Here is a 27,999-nt window from a genome sequence, read left to right as displayed (position 1 = left end):
TGCAGTGTCCTGGAGAGGGTAGGGGAGGTTGTGTACCGGGTGCAGCTTCCTCCCAGGGGGAGAAAGGTGGCACTGCACCGGGACAGGTTAGCCCCATACAGAGGGGCCTCTTCTCCCCAAACCCCAGGAACCCCCACAATTCCCCTCTCTGGCAATGACATTCTCCAGGCACCCACCCTCAGGTGCCGCAGACAAGGCTCCAGACAGCCCACTCCCCTGTCTCCCCCCCTGTGTCACCGCGTGGTTCCCCAGAGCCACGGACTGTATTACCCGTTCCCGCTTCCTTGTCCCCCATATCCCTGCCTTCATCCCCTGGTTCCCAGAGGGGCACTCTGCGACCATCACGGCCACGCAGGCAAAGGAGACCTCCGGGTCGCTTCAGAGACTTTGTTTGTTCCCTCGGGGACGAGGGACTTTGTGGTGGGGGGGCTGTGTAGCGACCCGCACAGACAGCTGTGTGTTATGTGCTAGGCTAGGAGGTGGTTGTGTTGTACTGACCAGTACCCGGTGTTCGCGGGGTCCGACATGTCAATCAACCTGCTATCTGCCAATCACGGGAATGCCTGGAATGTTCTGATGCCGGGCATCCTGGTGGTTGGCGGAGTGGCGTGGAGGGGGGTTGGGCAGGGGGGTGGAGCATTGGAAGTTAAGACCAGGTTCAGCCTTTGTTCTCTCCCTCTTGGGCTTCACAAGAGAAGGTCACGATTGGCTTGTGGGTTATCTGTCATCTATTTGGCGTGTGCTACGGCCCAAACAGTAGCCTGTGTAAAGTTGGTTTAATAAACCGTCAATTCGCAAACTCAAGCCTCTGTCTGGACAATTGTTCATTTATGATCTAGTCAGGTCATTACAGTATGTTAGGTATGCTGCACTTTTGGAACTAGAAACATAAGCATTTCGCTGCACCTGCGATAACATCTGCAAAATACTGTATGCGTACGCGACCAATAAAAATATTATTCGATTTGATCCAATTTGTAAGTCGCTCTGGATAAGAGCGTCTGCTAAATGACTTAAATGTAAATTTAAACTTGCTGTATTACCAGCTTGCAAAGCTTCCATTCAAAGTCTGATCACGTGAAAAAGTAGTGGTGACGGGGCGGGATTTAATGACGTCATTCAACACATCCGCCAATCACAGCCTTTGTTTTGCGACTTCCCTTTCGATGAAAACCATTCTGTCATGTCGCTGTAGCGTTCAGTGTGGCACGGCTTGGCGGCGAGGAATGTAAAAATCATGCGAAACATGTGTCGGGGTATAAGTATATCACAACGATTTTTATTTATTCACTAGAAAAATACATCCACTATGGCAAAATAGTATCCCTGTTAACACAGAACAGCCGCAAAGTCACTGTCGAGACCGCGAGGTTTTTAATCGGGGGAGGGCAACTATTAGCTTGTGAAGCTAACGTTACATATACTCGTTTTGCTAGCAACTGACCTCTACCAAAACACGGCGCATTGGACTAGTGATCAATAAGTTACAAATTCCTTATCGTCAGCCCTCCTACCAACCCAAAGTGGTGCCCTTGCGTACGGGTCCTGTGAATATGAGACAGAATGAGTCAGAGAGATACCCTGGTTCATCTGTTTGCTGGAGGGTGAGTATCATGGCTAATCGCTTGCTAGTAATACAGTCCACTGTAACAGTACTTAACATAATGGAATGGAAGATGAAGCTAGCTAGTAAACAATACAATTCAAATATGTATAGTTAGCTAGTTATCTATTAGTTGCTGTTAGTCTGGACTCCTTCCTGATGATGTGCCTGTAACAGATGTTTTGCTAGCTTGTTAACTAGCTAATATTAGCTAGCTAAATTCAATGTCATAACTGACCCTGTCTGGTTTTGGTAGGACCGTTTATTTTGCGGCGTTATGTAGAAGTTTTGCGCCCAAATCAACATGGCCAGCTGTTCTATTGTATACGAGTTTTTCTATTGCTATTCTCTAAATACTAACTTGATATATTGTCAGACTATTAGCCATAATCCAGGCTGATACACTAGTTTTAGCACGTGCGCTCGGATGCCATTGTTTTGACCTTATTTCACATTCTAACGTTAGCTAATCTTAACGTTTCCTGTCATCCCTTACTATCAAATTATTTAGCTACTCGTGCAACTAATGCACCATTAACGCTCAAAAGAGGACGTCTAATATTCTGGTAAGCTGTAAACTATCCGTTTTCTCTCACTGAGGTATAAGTATTATATCTCATAGTGGCATCTGCTCAAGATGCGGCGTCAGAACCAAAACAAATGTTCTCCAAGGTCGTGCCATGGCCAGCTATACATTACCTGAACCGCCGCAGCCGATGGGGAACTCTTCTCTAATTAAACCTATACAGCCCAAGGTTGTACTGGTAAGTAGTCATGATGCCCACACTGTCCGTGTCACATTGAAGCGAGCCATGACTGTCTAGTATGAATACTAGACCAAGATGTGCTCATAAGGAGCCTAACGTTACCATTAAATGTTAATTAAGGTCCAAGGTATATGTTATTTTCAGAGGTACACTTGCTTTGGCAGCCAAAACAACCAAATACTCCACCTAAACATAAATTGATTCTAAATTGCCATACGGTTCTACAAACTTATTCTGTTACGCCCAGGTGTTTGGAGCATGCACAATCGCGAATTAGCACAGGCGGTCCTTCTGTCTTCCGTAAACACGCGCTGTAACATCGAGATATGGTAGTGTGGGAACACAAACCCTATAAAGGTATCAATTCAACCTTTTGTTTTTAGAAAAGTATTTATCTTTGATATGAAAGAAAAGATAAGATCCGTATGCTTCTAAAACTGTACCGCAAGCGATATGTGTTATTGTTCAGACCATGCCCCAGGGCTCTTAACATTTCCACATACACAAGACCCTTCCACCAATGACTGTTATGTGTAATGGAACTTGAACTCAGTCATGATCGAGGGCTAGATGAGGATTTTATTTATAAATAACCGCAACATACAAGGGCTGTATGGTCAATAGAGTGAAACAACCGATGAGATGCTTTCAAGATTATGTGGAAGATTTCAGGACTCACATTTCAGCTGGGACGCTGTTGTGTGTGAAGGCGCATGTCAAGCTTGAGGCTGCAGGGCAAGAAGCATTCCTGCATGTGTTACTCACAGACTCATGGAAAAAGGCCAAGATGGATCAATACAGAGCAAGAGCTCTCCTTAATTCTTGTAAACAAAGGCACATGGCCTATTATTATTATTATTATTATTATTAGTTTTTTGTTTTCACAATATAGCAATGCAATTGAATTACATTTATCACTGAACAATAAATTGGCAGACATTTTTATTTCTTTTATTTTACCTTTATTTAACTAGGCAAGTCAGTTAAGAACAAATTCTTATTTTCAATGACGGCCTAGGAACAGTGGGTTAACGACAGATCTGTACCTTGTCAGCTCAGGTATTTAGAATTGCAACCTTTCGGTTGCTAGTCCAACGCTCTAACCACTAGGCTACCCTGCCGCCCCAAACATTAATATACAGTACCAGTCAAAATCCTGGACTCACCCGCACACTCATTTGAATGGTGTGTCCAAATCCCGACCGGCACCACGCATACAATAAAAAAGAGGAAACAACCTTATTCACCCCCATGCATAACTATTATAACAAAAACAAATAAAACAAAAGTCCCTACCACTACCAATCATCTCTGTATGTCTATCAGGCCTTTACAGGTCTATCAGGCCTTTCTTTCTATCGCTGAGAGAAAATGTCTCCAGATATCAATAAAATTATTGAGTTGACAATTAATTTGATAAATAAATCTTTCATATGAAGCAGTTTCTGCCAAGACTATGTACCATTCCTGAAATGAGGGAGGGTCCTTCTCCCTCCAGTGTCTCAATGTGACTCTTTTGGTTGTGGTTAGAGCAACTTGTAGAGGAGTCCAGTAAATCCTATTGAACACTTTAAATTGAATCAGTTTGAACCAGGCATCTCTCATTCCTCCTCTCTAAAATTACCTCTAGGTCTTTTTCCCATACTGCCTTCAAACCCTTACAAGTTCCATTAAATATATACAGTGGGGCAAAAAAGTATTTAGTCAGCCACCAATTGTGCAAGTTCTCCCACTTAACAAGATGAGAGGACTGTAATTTCCATCATGGGTACACTTCAACTATGACAGACAAAATGAGAAGAAAAAAATCCAGAAAATCACATCGTAGGATTTTTAATGAATTTATTTGCAAATTATGGTGGAAAATAAGTATTTGGTCCACAACCTCAAACAGTCACACTCCAAACTCCACTATGGCCAAGACCAAAGAGCTGTCAAAGGACACCAGAAACAAAATTGTAGACCTGCACCAGGCTGGGAAGACTGAATCTGCAATAGGTAAGCAGCTTGGTTTGAAGAAATCAACTGTGGGAGCAATTATTAGGAAATGGAAGACATACAAGACCACTGATAATCTCCCTCGATCTGGGGCTCCACGCAAGATCTCACCCCGTGGGGTCAAAATGATCGCAAGAACGGTGAGCAAAAATCCCAGAACCACACGGGGGGACCTAGTGAATGACCTGCACATGTCTCACACATGTGCCTGTTTTGTAGTGTGTACTGGCACAAAGGAATTCACAAAACATATTGTCATGTAAGAGGCTGGTGTTCATTCACCAACATTAACATTTTTCTCTTCCTTCTCCTATTCCAACCGTCAGATCAATGGGAGCGTGATCTGTCATAGTTATCTTGTGAGATCAGAAAATAGTCGATGTGTGAATAAACAGTGTGCCTATTAGAAAATAATGTGTAATCACAAGTGGTTGGATTGATCAGTCTCCATATATCATAAAGACCAGCATCCTTACAGTGTTTTAATTGCTTCTTGTGTTTTATAGGTCCTGGTTACAACAGTTTTGAATTTATCAAAAAATGCACCAGGGGCCTGATTTTATAATGTAAATATACTACTACCAAAATGTGACGACTGTTAGAAAGTGAGCGACTGTTAGTGCACCCCACATAGAACACTAAACGTCCCATTGAACAAATGTCATAAACATATCCCAATTATTCTAAAAGAAAATCCCCCTCCCCCTAAACCAGGCCTTCATTCGTGTGAAGTGTCCCGAGGTCTTCCCAGCACTGACGCTCCAACCAGAATAAGAACGTTTTATGACCATATCCATTTTGAAACGACAGCGATGACATGTCATAGAAAAAACATTGAACCTAAAGAGACAGGCTGATCATTATACTCACAAAGAGAAGATATTACCATTCTCATGAACTGTCTAATTCCATAAGGCAGCAATGTAAGCAGAGAATAAACACCGAAGGGAGACCTGTATAGGTCATAATAATGATAAAATAAACGTACACTTTGGGTTGTGCTCATCATGCATGGCACAAACATGCCTGTTGTAGCCTATATTGACCAACTATTGCTGTTATGATAAGAGTGAAAACTTAAAAGAATATATATGTTTATCCCTACTATGTCCGTAAATCTATAATCCTGCGCAATCTAGTACTATAATGATATCAACTGTTAACCAGAAAGATACATTGTAGGCAACATTCACAGCATAAACACTCCGTGAGACTGCTTACAACATAGGAAGTTCTATCAGTTTAGAGAAAAATGGTAGTCTATCCCTGATGAACCACCCATCATGTGGATCTTCCACAGCCTACCACCCTACTCAGATTGTTCAGCCTCATTGATGTCCGCAGCACCCTTCTTTGGGTCTGTAAGAACGACGTAGTGATCCTCTCACAGTAACCCAGAACACGGCAGGGTATTGCAAGGTGTATTTTAGTCCCCTTTTTTCATGCACATACGTCTTACCTCCGTGAACGCATTTCTCTTGTCCTTGGGAAAGTCAGGGAAAAACTCCACCTTTGTCCCTTTGCAGCGAAAAGTCCTGAGTTATTTTGCTTTGAGCCGGAACTTCTCCCTGTCGGTGTATAGTAAGAATTTCCCCAGGATAGGCTGAGGGTTACGTGGGGCTGGTCACTGTCCGATGTGTTCTCTCAATGGTCATGTTGTTAACATCCTCCTGTGTGTCCTCAAATAGATTGTGTAAAATGTCTTTCACACAATCCACCGTATTTATGTGGAGGGAACCCCTCTGTTCCGAAGTGCATTTTTCCAACTTTCTCAGATTTTCCTGGTATTGAAGTCATTCTTCCAGTTTTTCATGTACAGTCTCCATTTTTTCAACAGTGTGGTTTAGGTGTGTGTTCTTGTCCTCCAATGTTGATATCCTTTCTTCAGCGTTTAACTTGGTTGTCGAGTGTGTCCGCTATATGTTTTATTTCAGCCAAATCTTCACCCACTTTTGCAATTTTCTCTGAGATTTTTGCGAATTTCCTCGAGAACAGGCTGTTCTTCTCCACCATTTTCCTTGCTAGCAGTAGCTGCAGGTAGACCACTTTCGTTTCCCCATGTAACTGATATTTTGGACAATTAGTAAACAAAATGTGTAACTAGATGTTGAATAATTAGTTAAAATCAGGTTGTAGCTACACACCCTCTTTAGTTAGCTGCTGCTCCTCACCACATCGTCGCCGGAAGTCTGCACATGGCCAATTTCAGCTCAGACTACCAATTGTGAAATATGTCAGGGAGTATTGGAAGACCCCTACTGTATGAGGGTGACTTGACACCAATAAATCAAATGTATTTATGTAGCCCTTCTTATATCAGCGGATATCTCAAAGTGCTGTACAGAAACCCAGCATAAAACCCCAAACAGCAAACAATGCAGGTGTAGAAGCACGGTGGCTAGGAAAAACTCCCTAGAAAGGCCTAAACCTAGGAAGAAACCAGGCTATGAGGGGTGGCCTGTCCTCTTCTGGCTGTGCCGGGTGGAGAATTATAACATAACCAAGATGTTCATAAATTACCAGCATGGTCAAATAATAGTAATCACAGTGGTTGTCGAGGGTGTAACAGGTCAGCGTGGACTGGGGATAGCAAGGAGTCATCGTGCCAGAGGTAGTCTTCAGGCATGGTCCTAGGGCTGAGAGAGAGAGAGGGCTGAGAGAGAGAGAGATTTTTATAATAAAAAACACAAGTTTGTTTCATTACGCATGGCAGACATATTGCGAAAAAGGCCTAGACATGTTCTCCTTTTCTTTCAAAATAACATCAGTAGCTTGACATAGGACTACTGGAAGATAGAGTTTAGCACTGCACCCTCCCATTGTTTACCTTTGCTAATGTCCTCCATGGTGCTCATGCTCTGTCTTATGTGTAGACATGCGCAGTCCACATGTGCCAGGTGTGCATGTTTAGCAGGTGGGCTTCCCTCGATCTTTTTACTGTGGCCATCTCCCTCAATAGAACTATGGATTAATGATCAACCACCGTATCTGTCATTTACTGGGGTTTGGCTGAAAATATTCCCTCATATCTTTTTAAAATTATTTTGTAAAAAATATTTTATGATACAACACAGGACAAACTTTCTACTTGCCATATTGCCCCCAAAGGATTCGTAGAATGTAGGCTTCTTCTTTCAAATCATCCCACTTCCATTCATGAGTTTATATGAAGAAGCTTAGACTCAGTCATAGACATTTGTGGATGTATGATAGTATTTCTGGTAGCCTGGTCATTTGTGTGCTTTTGGAAATTAGGTGTGTGAAGGGTACCTGCACAAAGTGTTTGTTATTGCATTGATTAATTCCAGACGAGAACAGTTTTTTCCCCAGACGGGGCATTACTGTGCTGACTCTCCAAAGCCAAGCCTTGCCTAGTCCCCACACTGCCCCACAAGCCTATCCTAGTCCCCACACTGCTCCACAAGCCTCTCCTAGTCTCCACACTGCCCCACAAGCCTCTCCTAGTCTCCACACTGCCCCACAAGCCTCTCCTAGTCCCCACACTACTCCACAAGCCTCTCCTAGTCTCCACACTGCTCCACAAGCCTCTCCTAGTCCCCACACTGCCCCACAAGCCTTTCCTAGTCTCCACACTGCTCCACAAGCCTCTCCTAGTCCCCACACTGCTCTACAAGCCTCTCCTAGTCCCCACACTGCTCTACAAGCCTCTCCTAGTCCCCACACTGCTCTACAAGCCTCTCATAGTCTCCACACTGCTCTACAAGCCTCTCATAGTCTCCACACTGCTCCACAAGCCTCTCCTAGTCTCCACACTGCCCCACAAGCCTCTACTAGTCCCCACACTGCCCCACAAGCCTCTCCTAGTCCCCACACTGCCCCACAAGCCTCTCCTAGTCCCCACACTGCTCCACAAGCCTCTCCTAGTCCCCACACTGCTCTACAAGCCTATCCTAGTCTCCACACTGCTCCACAAGCCTATCCTAGTCCCCACACTGCCCCACAAGCCTCTCCTAGTCCCCACACTGCCCCACAAGCCTCTCCTAGTCCCCACACTGCTCCACAAGCCTCTCCTAGTCCCCACACTGCTCTACAAGCCTCTCCTAGTCTCCACACTGCTCCACAAGCCTCCCCTAGTCTCCACACTGCTCTACAAGCCTCTCCTAGTCCCCACACTGCTCCACAAGCCTCTCATAGTCCCCACACTGCTCTACAAGCCTCTCCTAGTCCCCACACTGCTCCACAAGCCTCTCCTAGTCCCCACACTGCTCTACAAGCCTCTCCTAGTCTCCACACTGCTCCACAAGCCTCCCCTAGTCTCCACAAGCCGCAGATCCTCTGGATTCCATCCACAGTGTATTTCTGTAATGGAATCAGCACCTTCCATCCAGACAGCCAGTTTGTCTGCTGCTTTTCTCGAGCAGCTGAGTGACATGTGCTGCCACTTCAGAAAATCCATGTTTTCTTCCCCACTGTGTTCTCTCTCCCCCTCTCCTCCTCTAGGTGTGGGGGAACGGTAGGAGCCATCCTGACCTGTCCCCTGGAGGTGGTGAAGACCAGACTACAGTCATCCCACATCACACTCTTTGTGTCTGAGGTGCAGCTCAGTACCGTCAATGTGCCCAGCGTGGCACGCATGTCCCCTCCAGGACCTTTGCACTGCCTCAAGTGGGTATTATATTCAGCCTGCACAACTTGATTTTCTAGCATTGTCATTAGGGCTGGACGATCAGACGATTTATATCGTGGGAAGATATAGAAAAACATCTTATCGTTTCATATTATGCTCTGTTTATTTCGTTGTGTCGCAAATCAAGCACTTTACGGCAATATTTTTTTGTCAATTGGACGATGCTTTGCGGTCTTCCACGCGGAAATTTGCAACACGAACAAACATGGAGGAGAGTGAACGTGGCACGGAGACATGTTGCTCGTACCTAAAAGAGGGGCTACTTTGTTTGCATGGACGTGGTTTGGGTATGAGTCTGACACGGACCAGAAAACTGTCCTCTGCCAAATATATGCCGCAGGCTGGTTCTGACAACCGGCTCAAACACCACTAACCTCTTTTACCACCTATGCAAGAATTACGTGAAACCGTACGAAGAGTGTCTGGATGAGACTCCAAAAAGTACAGTCTAGTGCTCAAAACAAACCACTGACTCAGACGTTCCAAGAGGCTTTTGCCCGCGGCTCACCATATGGCAAAGAATCATGCAGATGGAAGGAGAGAACAGCTGCCGTTACAACATACATCTGCTAGATATGCCCCCAATTTACACAGTTTCGCGAGTTGGTGCTAACACTCGACCCAGGTTACCAAATGAGAATTGATATGACACCTATTAATGCCAAAATGACATGCAAAACAGGCACGCCCCCCAAAAAATATATATATTTTAGGCGTAAATAAATTTTGTTTGCAAGTATAGTTTAAGTGTTTTCTATTTACCTTTTTAGATTTTATACATTAATATTTTGTTACGTGCTTAATTTAACATTTGTACAAGGGTTCTAAATAAGAGGGGAAATAATCAAATATGAGTAAGTACCTTTTTATTTGTTGAGTATAATTGTATAATTATAATTGAGTATAATTCAAATGTAATAAGAAATAGGCCTTTGCATGTGGTCATTTTAATTAAACTATTTATTAATTGAATTTACAGAAAATGTGCTATATCGTGATATGTACAATCGAAGTCGGAAGTTTACATACACCTTAGTTAAATACGTTAACTCAGTTTTTTCACAATTCCTGACATTCAATCCAAGTAAAAATGCTTAGGTCTTAGGTCAGTTAGGATCACCACTTTATTATGAGAATGTGAAATGTCAGAATAATAGTAGTGATTTATTTCAGCTTTTATTTCTTTCATCGCATTCCCAGTGGGTCAAACGTTTACAAACACTCAATTAGTATTTGGTAGCATTGCCTTTTAAATTGTTTTGACTTGGGTCAAACATTTCGGGTAGCCTTCCACAAGCTTCCCACAATGAGTTGGGTGAATTGTGTCCCATTCCTCCTGACAGAGCTGAAACTGAGTCAGGTTTGTAGGCCTCCTTGCTCACACTTGCTTTTTCAGTTCTGCCCAAAACTTTTCTATGGGATTGAGGTCAGGGCTTTGTGATGGCCACTCCAATACCCTGACTTTGTTGTCCTTAAGCCATTTTGCCACAACTTTGGAAGTATGCTTGGGATCATTGTCCATTTAGAAGACCCATTTGCGACCAAGCTTTAACTTCCTGACTGATGTGGATATATTGAAGAAACATCTGACAATTTTCCTGCCTTGTGATGCCATCTATTTTGTGAAGTGCACCAGTCCCTCCTGCAGCAAAGCACCCCCACAACATGATTCTGCCACCCCCGTGCTTCACGGTTGGGATGGTGTTCTTTGGTTTGCAAGCCTCCCCCTTTTTCCTCCAAACATAATGATGGTCATTATGGCCAAACAGTTCTATTTTTGTTTCATCAAAAAGTATGATCTTTGTCCGCATGTGCAGTTGCAAACCGTAGTCTGGCTTTTTTTATGGTGGTTTTGGAGCAGTGGCTTCTTCCTTGCTGAGCAGTCTTTCAGGTTATGTCGATATAGGACTCGTTTTACAGTGGATATAGATACTTTTGTACATGTTTCCTCCAGCATCTTCACAAGATCCTTTGTTGTTCTGGGATTGATTTGCACTTTTCACACCAAAGTACGTTCATCTCTAGGAGACAGAACGCGTCTCCTTCCTGAACGGTGTGATGGCTGAGTGGTCCCGTGGTGTTTATACTTGCGTACTATTGTTTGTACAGGTGAACGTGGTACCTTCAGGCATTTGGAAATTGCTCCCAAGGATGAACCAGACTTGTAGAGGTCTATTAAAAAAAAATGAATCTGAGGTCGTGGCTGTTTGTGTTTTTTTCCCCCCATGATGTCAAGCAAAGATGCACTGAGTTTGAAGGTAGGCCTTGAAATGCATCCACAGGCATACCTCCAATTGACACAAATTATGTCAATTAGCCTAATAGAAGCTTCTAAAGTGATATCATTTTCTGGAATTTTCCAAGTAGTTTAAAAGGCACAGTCAACTTAGTATATGTAAACTTCTAACCCATTGGAATTGTGATACAGTGAGTTATATGTGAAATAATCTGTCTGTAAACAGTTGTTGGAAAAATGACTGCATATGCTACATGCACACAGTAGATGTCCTAACCGACTTGCCAAAACTATAGTTTGTTAACAACAAATTAGTGGAGTGGTTGAAAAACAAGTTTTAATGACTCCAACCTCCAACCAATGTACGTAAACTTCCGACTTCAACTGTATGTATCTTTATCGAGATAAGAAATTTCGGCCATATCGCCCAGCCCTAATTGTCATCGTAACATAGACTATCAGCTCACAAGACCAAACAGGCATAGGCCTATATTCCATTATAGGAATATAGGCATAGGCCTATATTCCATAGTTATGTTTGTTAACCATCAAACTGTACAAGTACAATACTCTATGCTTGTGTTATTGGTTTTGATAGTTTGGGATGTATTACTGTCATTGCCCTCCAGCTTTGCCCATTAAACTTCACAGTAAACAGTCCTAAGTAGCCTGATGTGTAGAAGTCTCAAGAAACCAGAGTAAAAAGGAGCTGGTGTATTTTGGGTGTTTACACGCCCTCCGCTCTACCCCCTGTCCTCTTGTGGGGTTTGGCAGCAGGATCCCTCCCTCCTCACGAAACCCCATGTTGTTTGCTCAGGCTCATGTCTACTCGGCATGCAGTGCCATGTGGACTGAAATCCAACTCCTAGAGCTTGTCTCTCTCTCCCCTACCTTCAGGGAAAGGCCTGTCTGGGGATCTGTAGCATACCCCAGCAGGATATATCACATCGTATCCAACTACAATCATACTTCATGTTACAACCCAGCAAGGCTTTCAGCAGACCCTTTTCCTAGTTCATTGTTATGAACTCCACTGAAGTTTAAGTGAAAATAATGTGAATATTTTTGAGTGGTGGGTAAGATGTGTTTTTGTCTTCAGGTTGATTCTTGAGAAAGAAGGAGCCCGCTCTCTGTTCAGGGGCCTGGGGCCTAATCTAGTGGGCGTGGCCCCCTCCAGGTAAGCACCCAACATTACTTAAAACATTTTAGATTAATGAAATTATATTATTGTATGATCATTTCATATTTCAGGCTAAACAATATAATTAACCACGTTTCCATCCAAACATTTCACGCAGAGTTACCTGATGCATAAAAAGTCTAAACGGTTCACCTGATATGGATGAAAATAACCTCAAATTAAAGCTGACAGTCTACACTTAAACCTTTTAGCAATTGTATAATTTCAAATCGAAAGTGCTGGAGTACGAAGCCAAAACAACCAAAAATTTGACATTAGCCCAATACTTTTAGAGCTCATTGTATGTGTGCGCTACGCAGTATCTGCTCTATGGTTGCAAAGCTACCGGTAATTTACTAAAGTTACTTGAATCTTAACATAATCTAAGTAACTTTGGTAATTGATTCTTGAATAACTGTTAAAATAAATATCATATTAGGGGTGACCCCATTTAGTCGATTGGTCGATAGGCTGTTGGTTGACCAAGATTATTTTAGTTGCTCAATCGCAGATCTAAAAATGAATGGCACACGAGACACCGGTCTGATTTGCACCTGTCTCAGAGGACTAATCCATTGAGGAGGCAGCGGGGATGCCACAGTCCAAGAAGGAGTGTGGCTAAGATTCATAATGCACGTCTCTCCTGAATGTGCTCTCTTCCGCTATTTCGTGCCCGTTCATTGGTTCATAACTTTGTGTGAATTGTTTGCCCTTGATTGTTAGTCTATCAATTCCCCATTACATAGATCACCAATAGTAGCCTACTTTTACCGTTAATTCACATAATTGTTTACGGTAATTTCTGTTCATGCATTCAATATATTATTACAGTTTACTGTTCTCATTGTCGGAGTGGGCACCTTGTTTGCAGAATTCACAACCTATGCTACACTTGTGAGGAATATGTTTTGGTTTATTTCATTCCATTTATGAGTTTTGTCAATTTATTTATTGTCTTTTGTTTGGAGCGCTCCTGTCAATGTTGAGGAAGGACACGCACCTGATTACGCATATAGGCTACCTGGCCTGTGAGCAAATGTAGGCATATAAACCTGATCCAGTGGAAACATCATAAAATACCTGATTTACTTCTCATCCCTTGAACAAATACCCCACAGCTGTGTCTGTCCTGACTGGCATGTTAGGTCATTGCCAACTCGTGCTAGCGAGGCTATGGCATAGAAGTCACTTTTAGATTTGTATCATTTTCATTTAGAAATAATTCAAATTAACTACATGACAATTATTTTGAGGTATACTTTGTATTATAAATGAAATGAAACTGTTCACGAACATGTGCATATGAAAATCATAACTGGCACGCAGATCGGTAGACATGGTCATATTAATTGGCACTCCAAATGGAAAAGGATGCCAACCCCTGGAGTAGCCTATTACAGGCATCTTCAGGAGCATAATGGCAGATTATTTTGCCAACGGCCAGGAGGAGGAGGGTCAAGAGCAGGTTATTTTTCCTCTGGTTGATCGCTAGCTCCCTCTTTAGGGATTTATTTAAACAGCATGCTCAAAGCATCAGAGAAGTTCAGTGTATATATAAACTCAGCAAAAAAAGAAATGTCCATTTTCCTTGTCTTTCAAAGATAATTCATTAAAATACAAATAACTTCACAGATCTTCATTGTAAAGGGTTTAACCTAGCGGAACCCCTCGACAACATTCCGCTGAAAAGGCAGTGCGCGAAATATGTAACTTTTACACATTAACATGTCCAATACAGCAAATGAAAGATAAACATCTTGTTAAAAACCTCTTAAGGCTAGGGGGCACTATTTTCATTTTTGGAAAAAATAACGTTCCCAAAGTAAACGGGCTATTTTTCAGGACCAGATGCTAGAATATGCATATAATTGACAGCTTAGGATATAAAACACTCAAGTTTCCAAAACTGTAAAAATATAACAGAACTGATATTGCAGGCGAAAGCCTGAGAAAAATCCCATCAGGAAGTGACTCTTATTTTGAAACCCCTGTGTTCCTATGCATCCCTATTGCCCATTGAAAGGGATATCAACCAGATTCCTTTTTCTATGGCTTCCCTAATGTGTCTACAGCCACTAGACATAGTTTCAGGCTTTTATTTTGAAAAATGAGCATGAACGACAACATTGCGTCAGTGGTCAGGTGATGGCTCTCAGAGTGATTTGTGTGTAATAGACAAAAGCGGCCATTGTTCCTCTCGCTCCTACTGAAAAGCCAATTGTCCCGGTTGATATATTATCTAATAGATATTTGAAAAACACCTTGAGGATTGATTATAAAAAACGTTTGCCATGTTTCTGTCGATATTATGGATCGTGACTGCAATTTCCGGTGGATTTCTCAACGAAACGTGGACAAGAAATGGAGGTATTTTGGCTATAAAAATAATCTTTATGGAACAAAAGGAACATTTGCTGGGAGTCTCGTGAGTGAAAACATCCGAAGCTCATCAAAGGTAAACAATTTAATTGGATTGCTTTTCTGATTTTCGTGACCAAGCTTCCTGCTGCTAGCTGGACATGCTAGGCTATCGATAAACTTACACAAATGCTTGTCTTGCTTTGGCTGTAAAAACATAATTTCAAAATCTGAGATGACAGGGTGATTAACAAAAGGCTAAGCTGTGTTTCACTATATTTCACTTGTGATTTCATGAATATGAATATTTTTTAGTAAGATTTTTTGTCCGTTGCGTTATGCTAATTAGTGTCAGTTGATGACAATACTCCCGGAGGGGTAGTTTCAAAGAGGATAATCTACCCATCGTGTCCGATTTCAAAAATGCTTTACAGCGAAAGCACTACATATGATTGTTAGGTCAGAGCCAAGTCAAAAAAACACAGCCATTTTTCCAGCCAAAGATAGGAGTCACAAAAAGCAGAAATATAGGTCCAATGAATCACTAACCTTTGATGATCTTCATCAGATGACACTTATAGGACATCATGTTACACAATACATGTATGTTTTGTTCGATAATATGCATATTTATATCCAGAAATCTGTTTACATTGGCGCCTTACGTGCAATAATGTTTTGATTCCAAAACATGTGGTGATTTGCAGAAATACTCATAATAAACATTGATACAAGTGTTATTCACAGAATTAAAGATATACCTCTCCTTAATGCAACCGCTGTGTCAGATTTCAAAAAAGCATAATCTGAGAACGGCGCTCAGAACCCAGAACAGCCAGAGGAATATCCACCATTTGAGTCCACAAAGTTAGAAATAACACCATAAATATTCACTTTGATGATCTTCATCACAATGCACTCCCAGGAATCCCAGGTCGACAATAAATGACTGATTTGTTCCATAAAGTCTGTCATTTATGTCCAAATAGCCACTTGTTGTTATTGTGTTCAGCCCAGTAATCCATCTTCATGAGGCGCAGGCATTTCATCCAGACAAAAAAATCTAAAAGTTCCGTTAGTCCTTTAGAAACATGTCAAACGATGTATGCAATCAATCTTTTTAACCTCTTGCGACGAGCAAACCCGTATCCCGGAGTGTAATCATAGCCTCAAATGCATTAGCATAACGCAACGGACATAAATACCCCTAGAAACTTTTCCTATTCATGAAAATCGCAAATGAAATAAATATATTCAAACACAAGCTTAGCCTTTTGTTAACAACACTGTCATCTCAGATTTTCAAAATATGCGTTACAGCCAACGCTAGACAAGCATTTGTGTAAGTTTATCATGGCATAATGCTATGCTAGGCTCTGCTGGCAGCAGGCAACATTTTCACGAAAATAAGAAAAGCAACCAAATTAAATAATTTACCTTTGAAGAACTTCAGATGCTTTGACTCAGGAGACTCCCAGTTAGATAGCAAATGTTCCCTTTTTCCAAAAATATTATTTTTGTAGGCGAAATAGCTCCCGTGTCTTCATCATGCATGGCTGAGAAATCGACCGGAAAATGCTACAAATATAACGCCAAACTTTTTTCAAAGTTTGCTCCATAATATAGACAAACACGGCAAACGTTGTTTAGGATCCATCCTCAAGGTGTTTTAACATATATATTCAATAATATATCCGTCGAGGCAATTGGTTTCTCATAAGAAGCGATTGGAAAAATGGCTACCTCAAGGTTTTCTGCGGGAGACACCATGTGACCACATACCATATATGGTCCCTTACAGCCATTCTTCAATGGAAATGCCTAAAAAGACGCCACAATGCTGTAGACACCTTGGGGAATACGTGGAAAACGTAAGCTCATTCGTAGCTCATTCACAGCCATATAAGGAGTCATTGGCATGAGGCAGTTTTAAAAAATGCGGCACTTCCTGGTTGGATTTTTATCTGGGTTTCGCCTGGAACATCAGTTCTGTGGCACTCACAGACAATATCTTTGCAGTTTTGGAAACGTCAGTGTCTTCTTTCCAAAGCTGTCAATTAAGGTGAATGCACCAATTTGTAAGTCGCTCTGGATAAGAGCGTCTGCTAAATGACTTAAATGTAAATGTAGTCGAGCATATTTTCGTGACAAACTATCTTATAAAGTATAATATAAAGTGAAGAGAAGAAAAGGCCTAGGAGGAGAGATCACTAGAAATGATTCGGTTGACGGTTTTGTGTGGATTAATTGTCAGAGTAGAGGACCTTGTGCATTTCAGGTAAAATAACAACTCAATGTTTATCTCAGGACAAATTAGCTGGCAACAGCAAGCTTGCTAAATTGGCTTTTTACTTGTCCACAAATGAATGTAATTGGTTCAGAGTTTGTTTTGATATTTTAACCTGCGTGTTGTGATCGCGTTTGGTGTGGGGGGACAAAATACATTTATACACGATGGCGCACCTGCGCAGCCAGTTTGGGTTCCGTGTTAGACTGGACAAACAGCACTAATGCACTGCATCAGGCTGTCCATCCCACAGTCTTAATGCTGTTACATAACACTGTCGGTCACTGTGGAGGATAAAGGAGAGCACAAAACTAGGGTTTCTGAGTGAGCGAGAGAAGCCGATCACAGCTACAATGATCAGGGCTCAGTGGCACTGTACTGTAGCCAGCCAGTGAGCTAACCAACTGTAGGAGTGGGAGAAAAGATTTGTTGCTAAATTGCTACTAATGCTAATTAGCCCCGGGCCTGCTGATGATGATGCGTCAAAGTGGTAGCTAATGGTAGAGGCTAGCTAATGCTATGTCTAACAAGAGCTTGTGTATGTGGGGTGCTTTGTTGACACTGTCAGGGTAGACGTGTAGACGAGTCAAATTGATGTAACACGAAATGCACTACATGGCCAAAGGTATGTAGACACCACTTCAAATATGTGGATTCAGCTATTTCAGTCACACCCGTTGCTGACAGTTGTATAAAATCGAGCACACAGTCATCCAATTTCCATAGACAAACATTGGCAGTAGAATGGCCTGTACTGAAGAGCTCAGTGACTTTCAACGTAGCACCGTCATACGATGCCACCTTTCCATCAAGTCAGTTTGTAATATTTCTTACCCTGCTAGAGCTGCCCCGTCAACTGTAAGTGCTGTTATTGTGAAGTGGAAATGTCTAGGAGCAACAACAGCTCAGCAGCAAAGTGATAGGCCACACAAACTCATCGACTGTCCTTAGTTGCAACACTCGCTACTGATTTTATTATATATCTTTAATCCAAACTGCCTCTGGAAGCACAGTCAGCAAAAGAACAGTTCATCGGGAGCTTCATGAAATGGGTTTCCATGGCAGCCAAACACAATCCTCAGATCACCATGCGCAATGCCAAGCGTCGGCTGGAGTGGTGTAAAGCTCACCACCATATTAATGCCCATGATTTTGGAATGAGATGTTTGACGAGCAGGTGTCCACAAAATGTTGGTCAAGTTGTGTGTGTGTGTGTATAGCCTAGGCTAGACACACACACAGTCTTGTACAGCTAACCTTGTAGGGACACACATTTCAGTTCCATTCAAAGTCCTATTTTCCCTAACTCTTACCTTAACCCAAAAATGTAACCTTAAACTTAACTCTAAACCCAGCTGTTTAAAAAGTTATATAAGCTTTTATTTTTGTTTTAAGAAAATCTAAATTGTTGGTATTCCTGATTCTATATATGATCACGAGTCATCATGCCCGATGAGAGCACCATCAAAAATAACACCGGATTTTCTTAAATGAAAACACGATTACTCAATGTGCGCTTGAAATCAATATGTAAACATGGCTCAGACATAGTATAGGCCTATGCTATAATACTTTCTTACAAACAGAAAAATATGGGCTCTTGTGTGACTCTGTAGCACGTACTTCTCATCTCTCAGTCCGGGGAAATGTGATGGGCTGTCGCTGTGAAGTATCTCGCTGTAGCCCTGGAGGTCCATCCATCAGTAGTAAGCACAACACAGGGTTTGTTGGCCAATTCATTGACAACTTCAGCTTTGGCTTCTTACTGTGAATTTGGAAAGTATTCAGACCCCTTGACTTTTGTAGCATTACAGCCTTATTCTAAAATTGATGAGGATCTACACCCCATAATGACAAAGCAAAAAAGGTATTTAGGAATGTTTGCTAATTTATAAAAAAAATTGAAACATCTTATTTACGTAAGTATTCAGGCCCTTTGCAATGAGATTATGTGCATCCTGTTTCCATTGATCATCCTTGAGTTGTTTCTACAACTTGATTGAAGTCCACCTATGGTAAATTCAATTGATTGGACATGATTTGGAAAGTCACACCTGTCTATATAGGGTCCCAATGTTGACAGTGCATGTCACAGCAAAAGCCAAGCCATTATGTCGAAGGCATTGTCTGTAAAGATCTGAGACAGGATTATGTTGAGGCACAGATCTGGGGAAGGATACCAAAACACCTCCATTCTTGAATGGAATGTCCGCCCAGCCAAACTGAGCAATCGGGGGAGAAGGGCCTTGGTCAGGGAGGTGACCAAGAATCCGATGGTCACTGACAGAGTTCCTCTGTGGAGATCGGAGAACCTTCCAGAAAGACAACCATCTCTGCAGCACCCCACCAATCAGGCCTTTATGGTAGAGTGGCCAGACATAAGGTACTGCTTAGTAAAAGGCACATGACATCCCACTTGGTTTGCCAAAAGGCACCTAAAGACTCAGAGCATGAGAAGCAAGATTCTCTGGTCTGATGAAACCAAGCTTGAACTCTTTGGCCTGAATGCCAAGTGTCACATCTGGAGGAAACCTGGCACCATCCCTACTGTGAAGCATGGTGGTGGCAGCATAATTCTGTGGGGATATTTTCCAGAGGCTACGACTGGGTGACTAGTCAGGATCAAAGGAAAGATGAACGGAACAAAGTACAGAGATCCTTGATGAAAACCTGCTCCAGAGTACTGAGGACCCCAGACTGGGTCAAAGGTTCACCTTCCGACAGGACAACGACTCTAAGCACACAGCCAAGACAACGCAGGAGTGGCTTCGGTACAAGTCTCTGAATGTCCTTGAGTGGCCCAGCCACAGCCTGGACTTGAACCCGATTGAACATCTCTGGACAGACCTGAAAATAACTGTGCAGCAATGCTCCCCATCCAACCTGACAGAGTTTGAGAAGATCTGCAGAGAAGAATGGGAGAAACTACCCAAATACAGGTGTGTCAAGCTTGTAGCATCATACCCAAGAAGACTTGAGGCTGTAATCGCTGACTAAGGTGCCTCAAAAGTAATGAGTAAAGGGTCTGAATACTTATGTAAATGTGATATTTCCATTTTTTTTATTTGTAATACATTTGCGCAAATTTCTAAACCTTTTGCTTTGTAATTTTGGGGTATTGTGTGTAGATTGTGGCTGGAGAACTTTCACGAGGTGCTGAAACCTACTATTCTTCTCAACCACCGAGAATGGCTCATATCCACCGCCATTAACATACCGATCACTCTTGTCATTTCTGTTGCCCGATCAGAATCGACTGCGAATAGCTACTTGAATGCAGAGGGGAGACAAAGTTGTTCTTTTGCATTTCCGTCTTGCTCCGGTTGTAGGAATACTGAGGTTATGTCGTGAAAGTTTGAGATATTGGCAGCTGCATAAGCTATTGTTGATCAGTGGCCAAATATTTGTAGTGTTTTATCCACAACTCTCTGTCCATTGCTGTTGTAATCTATTGAGAAACCAACATTTTCCCAAACTGTAGATTTTAAACGTTGATAGAGAATCCTCCCGATTTATCGACCCTACCACTCGCCATCGTACAGAACTAGTTCCCAGCTCCGCCTCCAAAAAAAGGACTTTTAAATGCGGCATATTAAGACTGAAATTTGATTACAATGTGCGGATAGGCTCTGTTTCAACAGAATAGCCTGAAACAGATTTACTCCAGGCATACAACACAGCGTAGACATAGCATATAGAACAAGTGGTTTTTATGTTTTACATATATTTTTTTAATGTATTCATTCGGTTTCACAGTGCGGACCGAACCGAAGTCCCCAATACCGAACGGTTCTGTATGAATACATGTACCTTCTACTGTATTCTGTAAGTTCCTTGGCAGGACAAGGGTTTCCCCACCAGGGATGGTGAAGATGATGATTCCTGTGCTGTATGTATCATGTTCTCATCCTGTCTCCTCCAGAGCCATCTATTTTGCTGCGTACTCCAGTGCCAAAGAGAGACTGAATGGAGTGTTTCAGCCGGACTCTACACAGGTCCACATGGTGTCTGCTGGCTTGGCAGGTAACCACACCAACCTCACCCACTTTCTAACACTATACCATGTAGTCTTACATTTACATTTAAGTCATTTAGCAGACGCTCTTATCCAGAGCGACTTACAAATTGGTGCATTCACCTTATGACATCCAGTGGAACAGCCACTTTACAATAGTGCATCTAAATCTTTTAAGGGGGTGAGAAGGATTACTTTATCCTATCCTAGGTATTCCTTAAAGAGGTGGGGTTTCAGGTGTCTCCGGAAGGTGGTGATTGACTCCGCTGTCCTGGCGTCGTGAGGGAGTTTGTTCCACCATTGGGGGGCCAGAGCAGCGAACAGTTTTGACTGGGCTGAGCGGGAACTGTACTTCCTCAGTGGTAGGGAGGCGAGCAGGCCAGAGGTGGATGAACGCAGTGCCCTTGTTTGGGTGTAGGGCCTGATCAGAGCCTGGAGGTACTGAGGTGCCGTTCCCCTCACAGCTCCATAGGCAAGCACCATGGTCTTTTTTTTACGCTTTTATTTATAGATTTTTCATTAGTAGGTATACTTTTCAATCATCCATTTTTCTGTGAGTATTCAGTAAACTGTAGCTAGGCATTTTGGATGATAAGCTAACCTGTAGAGTCATGTGATGTGACTACTTCTAATGTGTTGGTCAGACATGCCAGAGAGCTGCACCTGACCGGGTCAGTGGTGGCAAGTCCAGTCAAACCCAGACTGACTAGTTCTGTAGAGGTCCCCTACCTTACGTTCCTATTCTAGGGTTAGGTTTCTATATTCTAGTCTCGTGCTACAGTATATCTGCCCAGCAGCTCTCAGCCTGTTGGTTCCTGTGACAGCTCCTCATATGACCTAATCCTCTAGCCTAGTGGCTAAACTAGTTTGACACAAGGGGTCCCTCTGTCTTTCCATCTGCATTTTGTTAGGACATTGTTGATTTTTCAAAGGCAAGGGAGTAGAATAGTCAATTTGTTGTTGAGGTTCCGTCTACAAACCCTTCTTCAAGACAAGTCTCAGTTAGGCCTAATATAATACAAGAGCTCAAACCTAGGCCTCCTGTACACACACTGAATCATCTGTTTCCCCCTGGCCATTATGCACCTCTGCTTCAAAGTGACAACCCCATGTTAAACCTGGCATATCAGGCTGAAGCAGGCAGAGCAACTCCCTGGCAGGCTGATGTAAGCAGTACTAGACATGGTAAAACTTTATTTTGGAAGATCGACTAAACAGCCTTCCTAGACGCAAGCTGGTTTCATACATGTTGGTGACATGAGATGTCCTGATGAAGGTCCACTGACTGGAAGCTCAGCCACAGTTAAAGACATTTGCATCTGACCGGAAGTATGCAGAGACCTTTTCCCTTTTTCTCCAGTTTTGCCTCCAGCAAAAGTATGTGGTAGATTCTACCTATTATCATACAATTATATTGTAAAACTCCAACTTGTACAGTATTACACACACACACACACTGGCCTTTTCTAGATGAGGAAATACATTCTCTAAATTATTATTTCTGTCCAGTGTCAGTGATCCTATGTAGCCTAGACTCCTGGCTTCTACCCTTTTAGAATTTAGGTCAGTCAAGCAAGCTGGGCTTTTAAAGAGCACTGCGTGTTTTTGTAATAGAGGACCGGGTAGGAACGTGATCCAGATCCCTCCAGGTGTTTTTGACAGGTTTACGTTAACACCCTTTCCCTCTGAGCAGCATGGCTCGGTCCTTCCACCAGTCAAATCAAGGCCCAAATACTCCCTCTAGTGGCCACTCCATGAGGTGCAGCTACCTGTAGAACCAGTATTAGCCACAACAGGCTTCTTTCTCTCTGTGATGCAGGAGCTCAGGGAGGGGAATAGACTGGCTCTGGTATGAGACGGGTGTGTTGATAGGCTGGTGAGAAAAGAAGCCTGTTTGCCATTGGTAGAGAGAGTTGTGATACAGAGAGCTCATTGGTACATCGTAGATATGTGCTACAGAGAGTTGTGTAGCCAAGTGGCATTTGCAGAGCTAGGAATAACCCTGAGATCAGTGTCAACATGACTGCCAGGCTAAAGCAGTCGAACACTGAAATTATGGAAGTGTAACCTTACACACACTAACATGCTGTCACAACACAGATATCCTAGGCCTTGTCATACTGTGGTATGTTCATGAGCTCGTCTCTCTTAAAAACGTGTTGACAAGGTTAACAGTTCTTAATTTCTGATGGTTTTAAATTCCCTTTAGGGCTGATGCCCCAGAGAAGATTTGGACAGTGTTTTGTTCTGCAGCTTAGTAGACAGACACTCCTGGTGTTGGTGGTGTTTGTCTGTAAAGTTAAGTGCCTGAATCATCAGAGCTCTTGTCCTTCCTCTCAGGGTTCACAGCCATCACAGCTACCAACCCTATCTGGCTCATCAAGACTCGCATGCAGCTGGACTCCAGGTAAACACACATGTCTGAGTCAGTAGTGGCTAGAGGTGGATTTAGGATGTGGTGTCGGTGTACAGCGCCTCTGTCTTTTGTACCATTAGTAAATCCTTTTCCGCCTGCCTTTCATAGGAACCGCGGGGAGAAGCCCATGAATGCGTTTGAGTGTTTGCGGCGGGTATACCAGACAGAAGGCCTGCGAGGGTTCTACCGGGGAATGTCAGCGTCCTACGCTGGAATCTCAGAGACTGTGATCCACTTTGTCATCTACGAGAGCATCAAGCGGCGCATCCTGGAGGCCAAGGCCACGCAGCACATGGACGAGGAGTCGTCCAAGGATGCCTCAGACTTTGTGGGGATGATGCTCGCCGCTGCCACCTCCAAGACCTGTGCCACATCCATTGCTTACCCCCACGGTGAGGGCACTGCATCCTGGGAGCAGGAGTGGAGGATGGGGGGGGGGGGGGTTATAGTCTGTCATGTGTTTGTAGTCCTTAGACTAGTTAGAACCTGTTGTTAGTATTGGTTCCAGTATGGAATCTAGTACTGGGAAAGTATTTATTTGAAATGTACCAGGAAATGAGCGTGCTCCTCTCCCTTTTCCCATCTTTACAGAAGTGATCCGCACCCGGCTACGGGAGGAAGGCACCAAGTACCGTTCCTTCTTCCAGACTCTGACCACGGTGCCCAAGGAAGAGGGCTACCGGGCGCTGTACCGCGGCCTCACCACCCACCTGGTGCGCCAGATCCCTAACACCGCCATCATGATGTGTACCTACGAACTAGTGGTCTACATGCTAAACGGTTAACCTTTGTCCCTTGACCTACGACCCCAGATTAAACCCTAGAGAGATGGGCCTACGTCCCACGTTGGACCAATGGCACAGAGACCCCCAAGAAACAGGAGAGGGACCAGGTACTCATCTCTCACACCTCCAGTCCCTCCATCCTGTCTAAAACGAAAGCAAATTGTCCTAAAAGCACCCTGTTTTGGGATGGGGTTGGGTTGTTTTCAGAGGTGCACGACACAGGAAGAGGGGTTGGTAGACAGGAAATCGCCATGTTTGTTTTGGGGATATGGTTTAAAGGTGTTTAAAAAGAAGCAGTGTCATTGAAAATGAGTTCTTAGGAGCCCTTTCTCCCTCCTTTTCTTGCCCTCTCTTATTGTCTCCTAAATAAGCTTCTTTACTAGAGCATAGCTTACTGGAGCAGGTACAGTGGGGAGAACACAAGCTATTTTAGTCTAACAATGCTAATCATTTCTCTGGGTTGTGTGTCAAGGGGCAGTAGAGTAGAGGTAGTAGAGGCTTGTTGAGTGCAGTGAGGTCTTAAGAATTGGGTTGAAGGTTTGAGCGAGGTGGATAGGGGACGTGCCTTGCCTTGCGTGACAACTTCAACTGACCGGTATAGATGCACAATAGTGATGAAGAGAAGCAAAGGTCAAACCAGCCCTTGTTTCTGGATCTCATTAAACCACAGTTGGACCGCAGGCATTCAGAACCACACAGTGCTGGTCGGGTCCGCTTTGCACTCAGGACCAAGCCTGGTCCCATCCACCCCAGGTCAGCAAGCTCACAGGTCATCCCTACAGCCAGGTCTAACCTAACCTCTGTGACTGGCTGGCCGGCCGGCCCTGACTAACACTAAGGCTTGAAACTCTGACTCATACAGCAGTCTTTACAGTGTTCTCTTTGTGTGGATGTTCTGTAATGTGGGTGATGGTAAGAACCTTTTGACCCTCTCCCTCATACCACCCAGACTGACCAGAATCATCCGCCATTTTAAACTACTTGAATGTTAATCAACACAAGGAATAACAAACGAAAGACTATGGGAGCATTGTCCCACATCAGATGGCAACTTTGTGTAAATATTCTAAGAGAGAAAATGCATAAAAAGTTTACGAACAACAAGACAATTATATGAAATCGTATAAATGTCTTCATAAGATGTAACATTGTTGCATTTTTCTACCCAGTCATGGGAGTTTAAACTGTTTTTTGGGGAGATTGGAGGGTGAACCTCTGAACCTCAAGATTTCCCCTCCTCCCCCCCTTTGACATACAGTATTGTGATTCTTTCTGCACTTTTCTATAGACCTGCTCTGACCTCCAGTTGCATCTCTTCTTTCCCTGCCTCAGAATCCACATGTTACCAATGAGACAATCCTCTGTCTGGTGTTCACTTTGGGAATAGATGGAATTCTCTTGTGTACGTGTGTGAAATGCTACACGATAAGGAGACCCTGTGTTGTCTATCCCCATACTTTATGCAGTATGTGTTTTTACAAGTTGACTACGTTTGGAAAAACAATCCGTTTTTTGATGCCTTGAAAACAGAAAGATGCTTTGCTGTCTACTTCTTTCCACTCCCTTTATTTAGCTGTTTTTCCTGTTATTTTCTGATTGTCATTTTGAAACTGTGAGAACTCAATGTTCATCATCTCCTTGTTTACATTCAGTCTTGTGTAACCATAGAGACGACCTTACCTACTGACCTTTCCCCACTCACATGATATGAGCACGAAGAGTCTTCCCAGCACATGTAAGCATCACTGCAGCCATTCAGTCAAATATCCACAGGTCACACTAATGCTAGAAGTAAGAATTAGGTTCATAACATGCTTACTGTTCCTTAAGAGGGGGTGCACAACCACATTTAAGTTGCACCTGTATTCGTCTCTGTCTCACTCGTCATAATTCACGATTTTAGAAACATTCTATTCTTACTGACTTTAAAATGTCAATACATTTACCATTAATTTCTATTGGGCACAAAATAATCTGAAACACAACCAAAACAAACAGCAAATGCATCAAACACATTTGTAGTCGCAATGTTGACGTAATCATTGCGTGCTATAAATATGGGGCCAAATAATGAACTTTTTACTACACCTAAGTGCATTTGTCCCAATACTTTTGGTCCCCTAAAAATGGGGAGACTGCCAAAACAACGTGTTACTGTCCCAGTACTTGGAGCTCCCTGTATAATTAATATATATATTTTTTTAATTGATCCACGAGGGCCGCCAGTTGCCCATCCCTGACCAACATGTGCATGTTTCTACTCTGGGTCTGTGTGTGCTTATAACCAGAGACATTTGGTACTCTGTTCTTTCACATGGGTCTGTTCTCATCTTGTCCCTGAATGTCTGAATTGTGTGTTCGAGAGCGTGTTTGTTCCATATGATTCTTGTCCTGCCCTTTTTTGTTTTGTAGGTGTGTGTCAGAAGTATGCTCTGTCATTAATGGACTGTGTTTTTCCATTTGTTTCCTCTAATTTGTGTTTTGTATTTGCTCGTGAGGTCTTTGACGAGCCTCCTAGATGCGTGGCTGACTCTATGCATTCTTCTCACACCCCTGGTTTGTAAAACAAATTTCCATAAATGGGAAAGGGTGCTCGGGGCATTTGTGTGGTTTGATGGTTCCAGAAAATTTCTAACTTTACCGGCAAGGAAAGAAACCGCTCACTACTGTTTTTATAACCAGCAGATGGCAGTATTGACTTCAGGTGCCTGCAGCAAACTACCAAGTCGCTTATAACAAACACACCCAAGTTTCCATTTGTATTAGTGGTATGTACGGCATACACCATCCAACTAAATGCTTACGTGCAGGTTCTTTCTTCACAGTGCCACAAAAAGAAAATAACAAAGTAAATTGCTCCGTAAAAATATTTGATCATAAGTATAATACAGGAAGGCACAATTTATAGTCCAATAGGTGTTTAGCGATCATAAGAGTGTGACAGTGAGTCAGTCCAGTTGAAGTGGTGCTAAAAGAATGACTGTCATGGGTCTACTGATGTTGATGTCAGCCAGACACTGAACAGAAAAACAACCCTCCTACAGCTCCATACATGACCTTCACAATACCCTCTACCACACGGTGGACGTCGAACGGCAGTGAGGTGCTCATTTGTCAAATTCTCTTTCAATAAAGTCTACTTTCTTTCCATTCTTCATATGGTTGTCATTGATGTCGCAGCAACAATGTATTGTAATGTTGTTGAAAAGGGCAATGATCCTCCTCTCCCCAGTCCATACTAACACAGTACTTCAGTAGACTGTTATTTCCCCCCCACCTAGTCGCTTTGGTTAGTTGACAATGGCCCCCAGGTCCATTCACAGGCCAGTGTGTTGTGACCACACCACAGCTCTGGGAAGACGAGATACCATCCAGCCATGTGCTGCTAACCTCGTGTTAGTGGTTCTGTCAGTTGTATTCCATGCCTGCACTGACGACATTCACGGCTATTTAAAATGTGATTGACAGCTACCTACTTTCTGTGTGTCAGTGGAGGACGGCTCATAAATGTCCATAACAGCGCAAATGGAATGGCATCAAACACCTGGAAACCATGTTTGATACCATTCCAGTAATTACCATGAGCGTGTCCTCCTAAATTAAGGTGCCACCAACCTCCTGTGGTGTGTGTCCTGTCTACAGGGCTGACTATGGGGAGTCTACCCGTTGTTTAAAGATCATTAAAATAGGTCAAAGAGAAGTTTAG

The 27,999-nt window shown here is 43.0% G+C and overlaps 1 protein-coding gene across 1 annotated transcript; it reads left to right on the top strand.

Annotated features, from left to right (window-relative positions):
- Positions 1 to 1,164: 1,164 nt before the first annotated feature.
- On the top strand, positions 1,165 to 27,443 carry LOC115117975 (solute carrier family 25 member 36-A-like). The gene is made up of 7 exons (XM_029646492.2): positions 1,165 to 1,604; positions 8,830 to 8,994; positions 12,352 to 12,429; positions 21,000 to 21,100; positions 23,433 to 23,499; positions 23,617 to 23,900; positions 24,100 to 27,443. Exons 1-7 carry the CDS (start codon positions 1,564 to 1,566, stop codon positions 24,291 to 24,293), a joined length of 930 nt encoding a protein of 309 aa, XP_029502352.1. The 5' UTR covers positions 1,165 to 1,563; the 3' UTR covers positions 24,294 to 27,443.
- Positions 27,444 to 27,999: the final 556 nt, after the last annotated feature.

The sequence above is a fragment of the Oncorhynchus nerka genome, linkage group LG11 (assembly GCF_034236695.1).
Source record: "Oncorhynchus nerka isolate Pitt River linkage group LG11, Oner_Uvic_2.0, whole genome shotgun sequence".
Lineage (NCBI taxonomy): Eukaryota > Metazoa > Chordata > Actinopteri > Salmoniformes > Salmonidae > Oncorhynchus > Oncorhynchus nerka.
The sequence above is the reverse complement of the archived record's forward strand: the minus strand, read 5'-3'. Positions and strand labels throughout refer to the sequence as shown.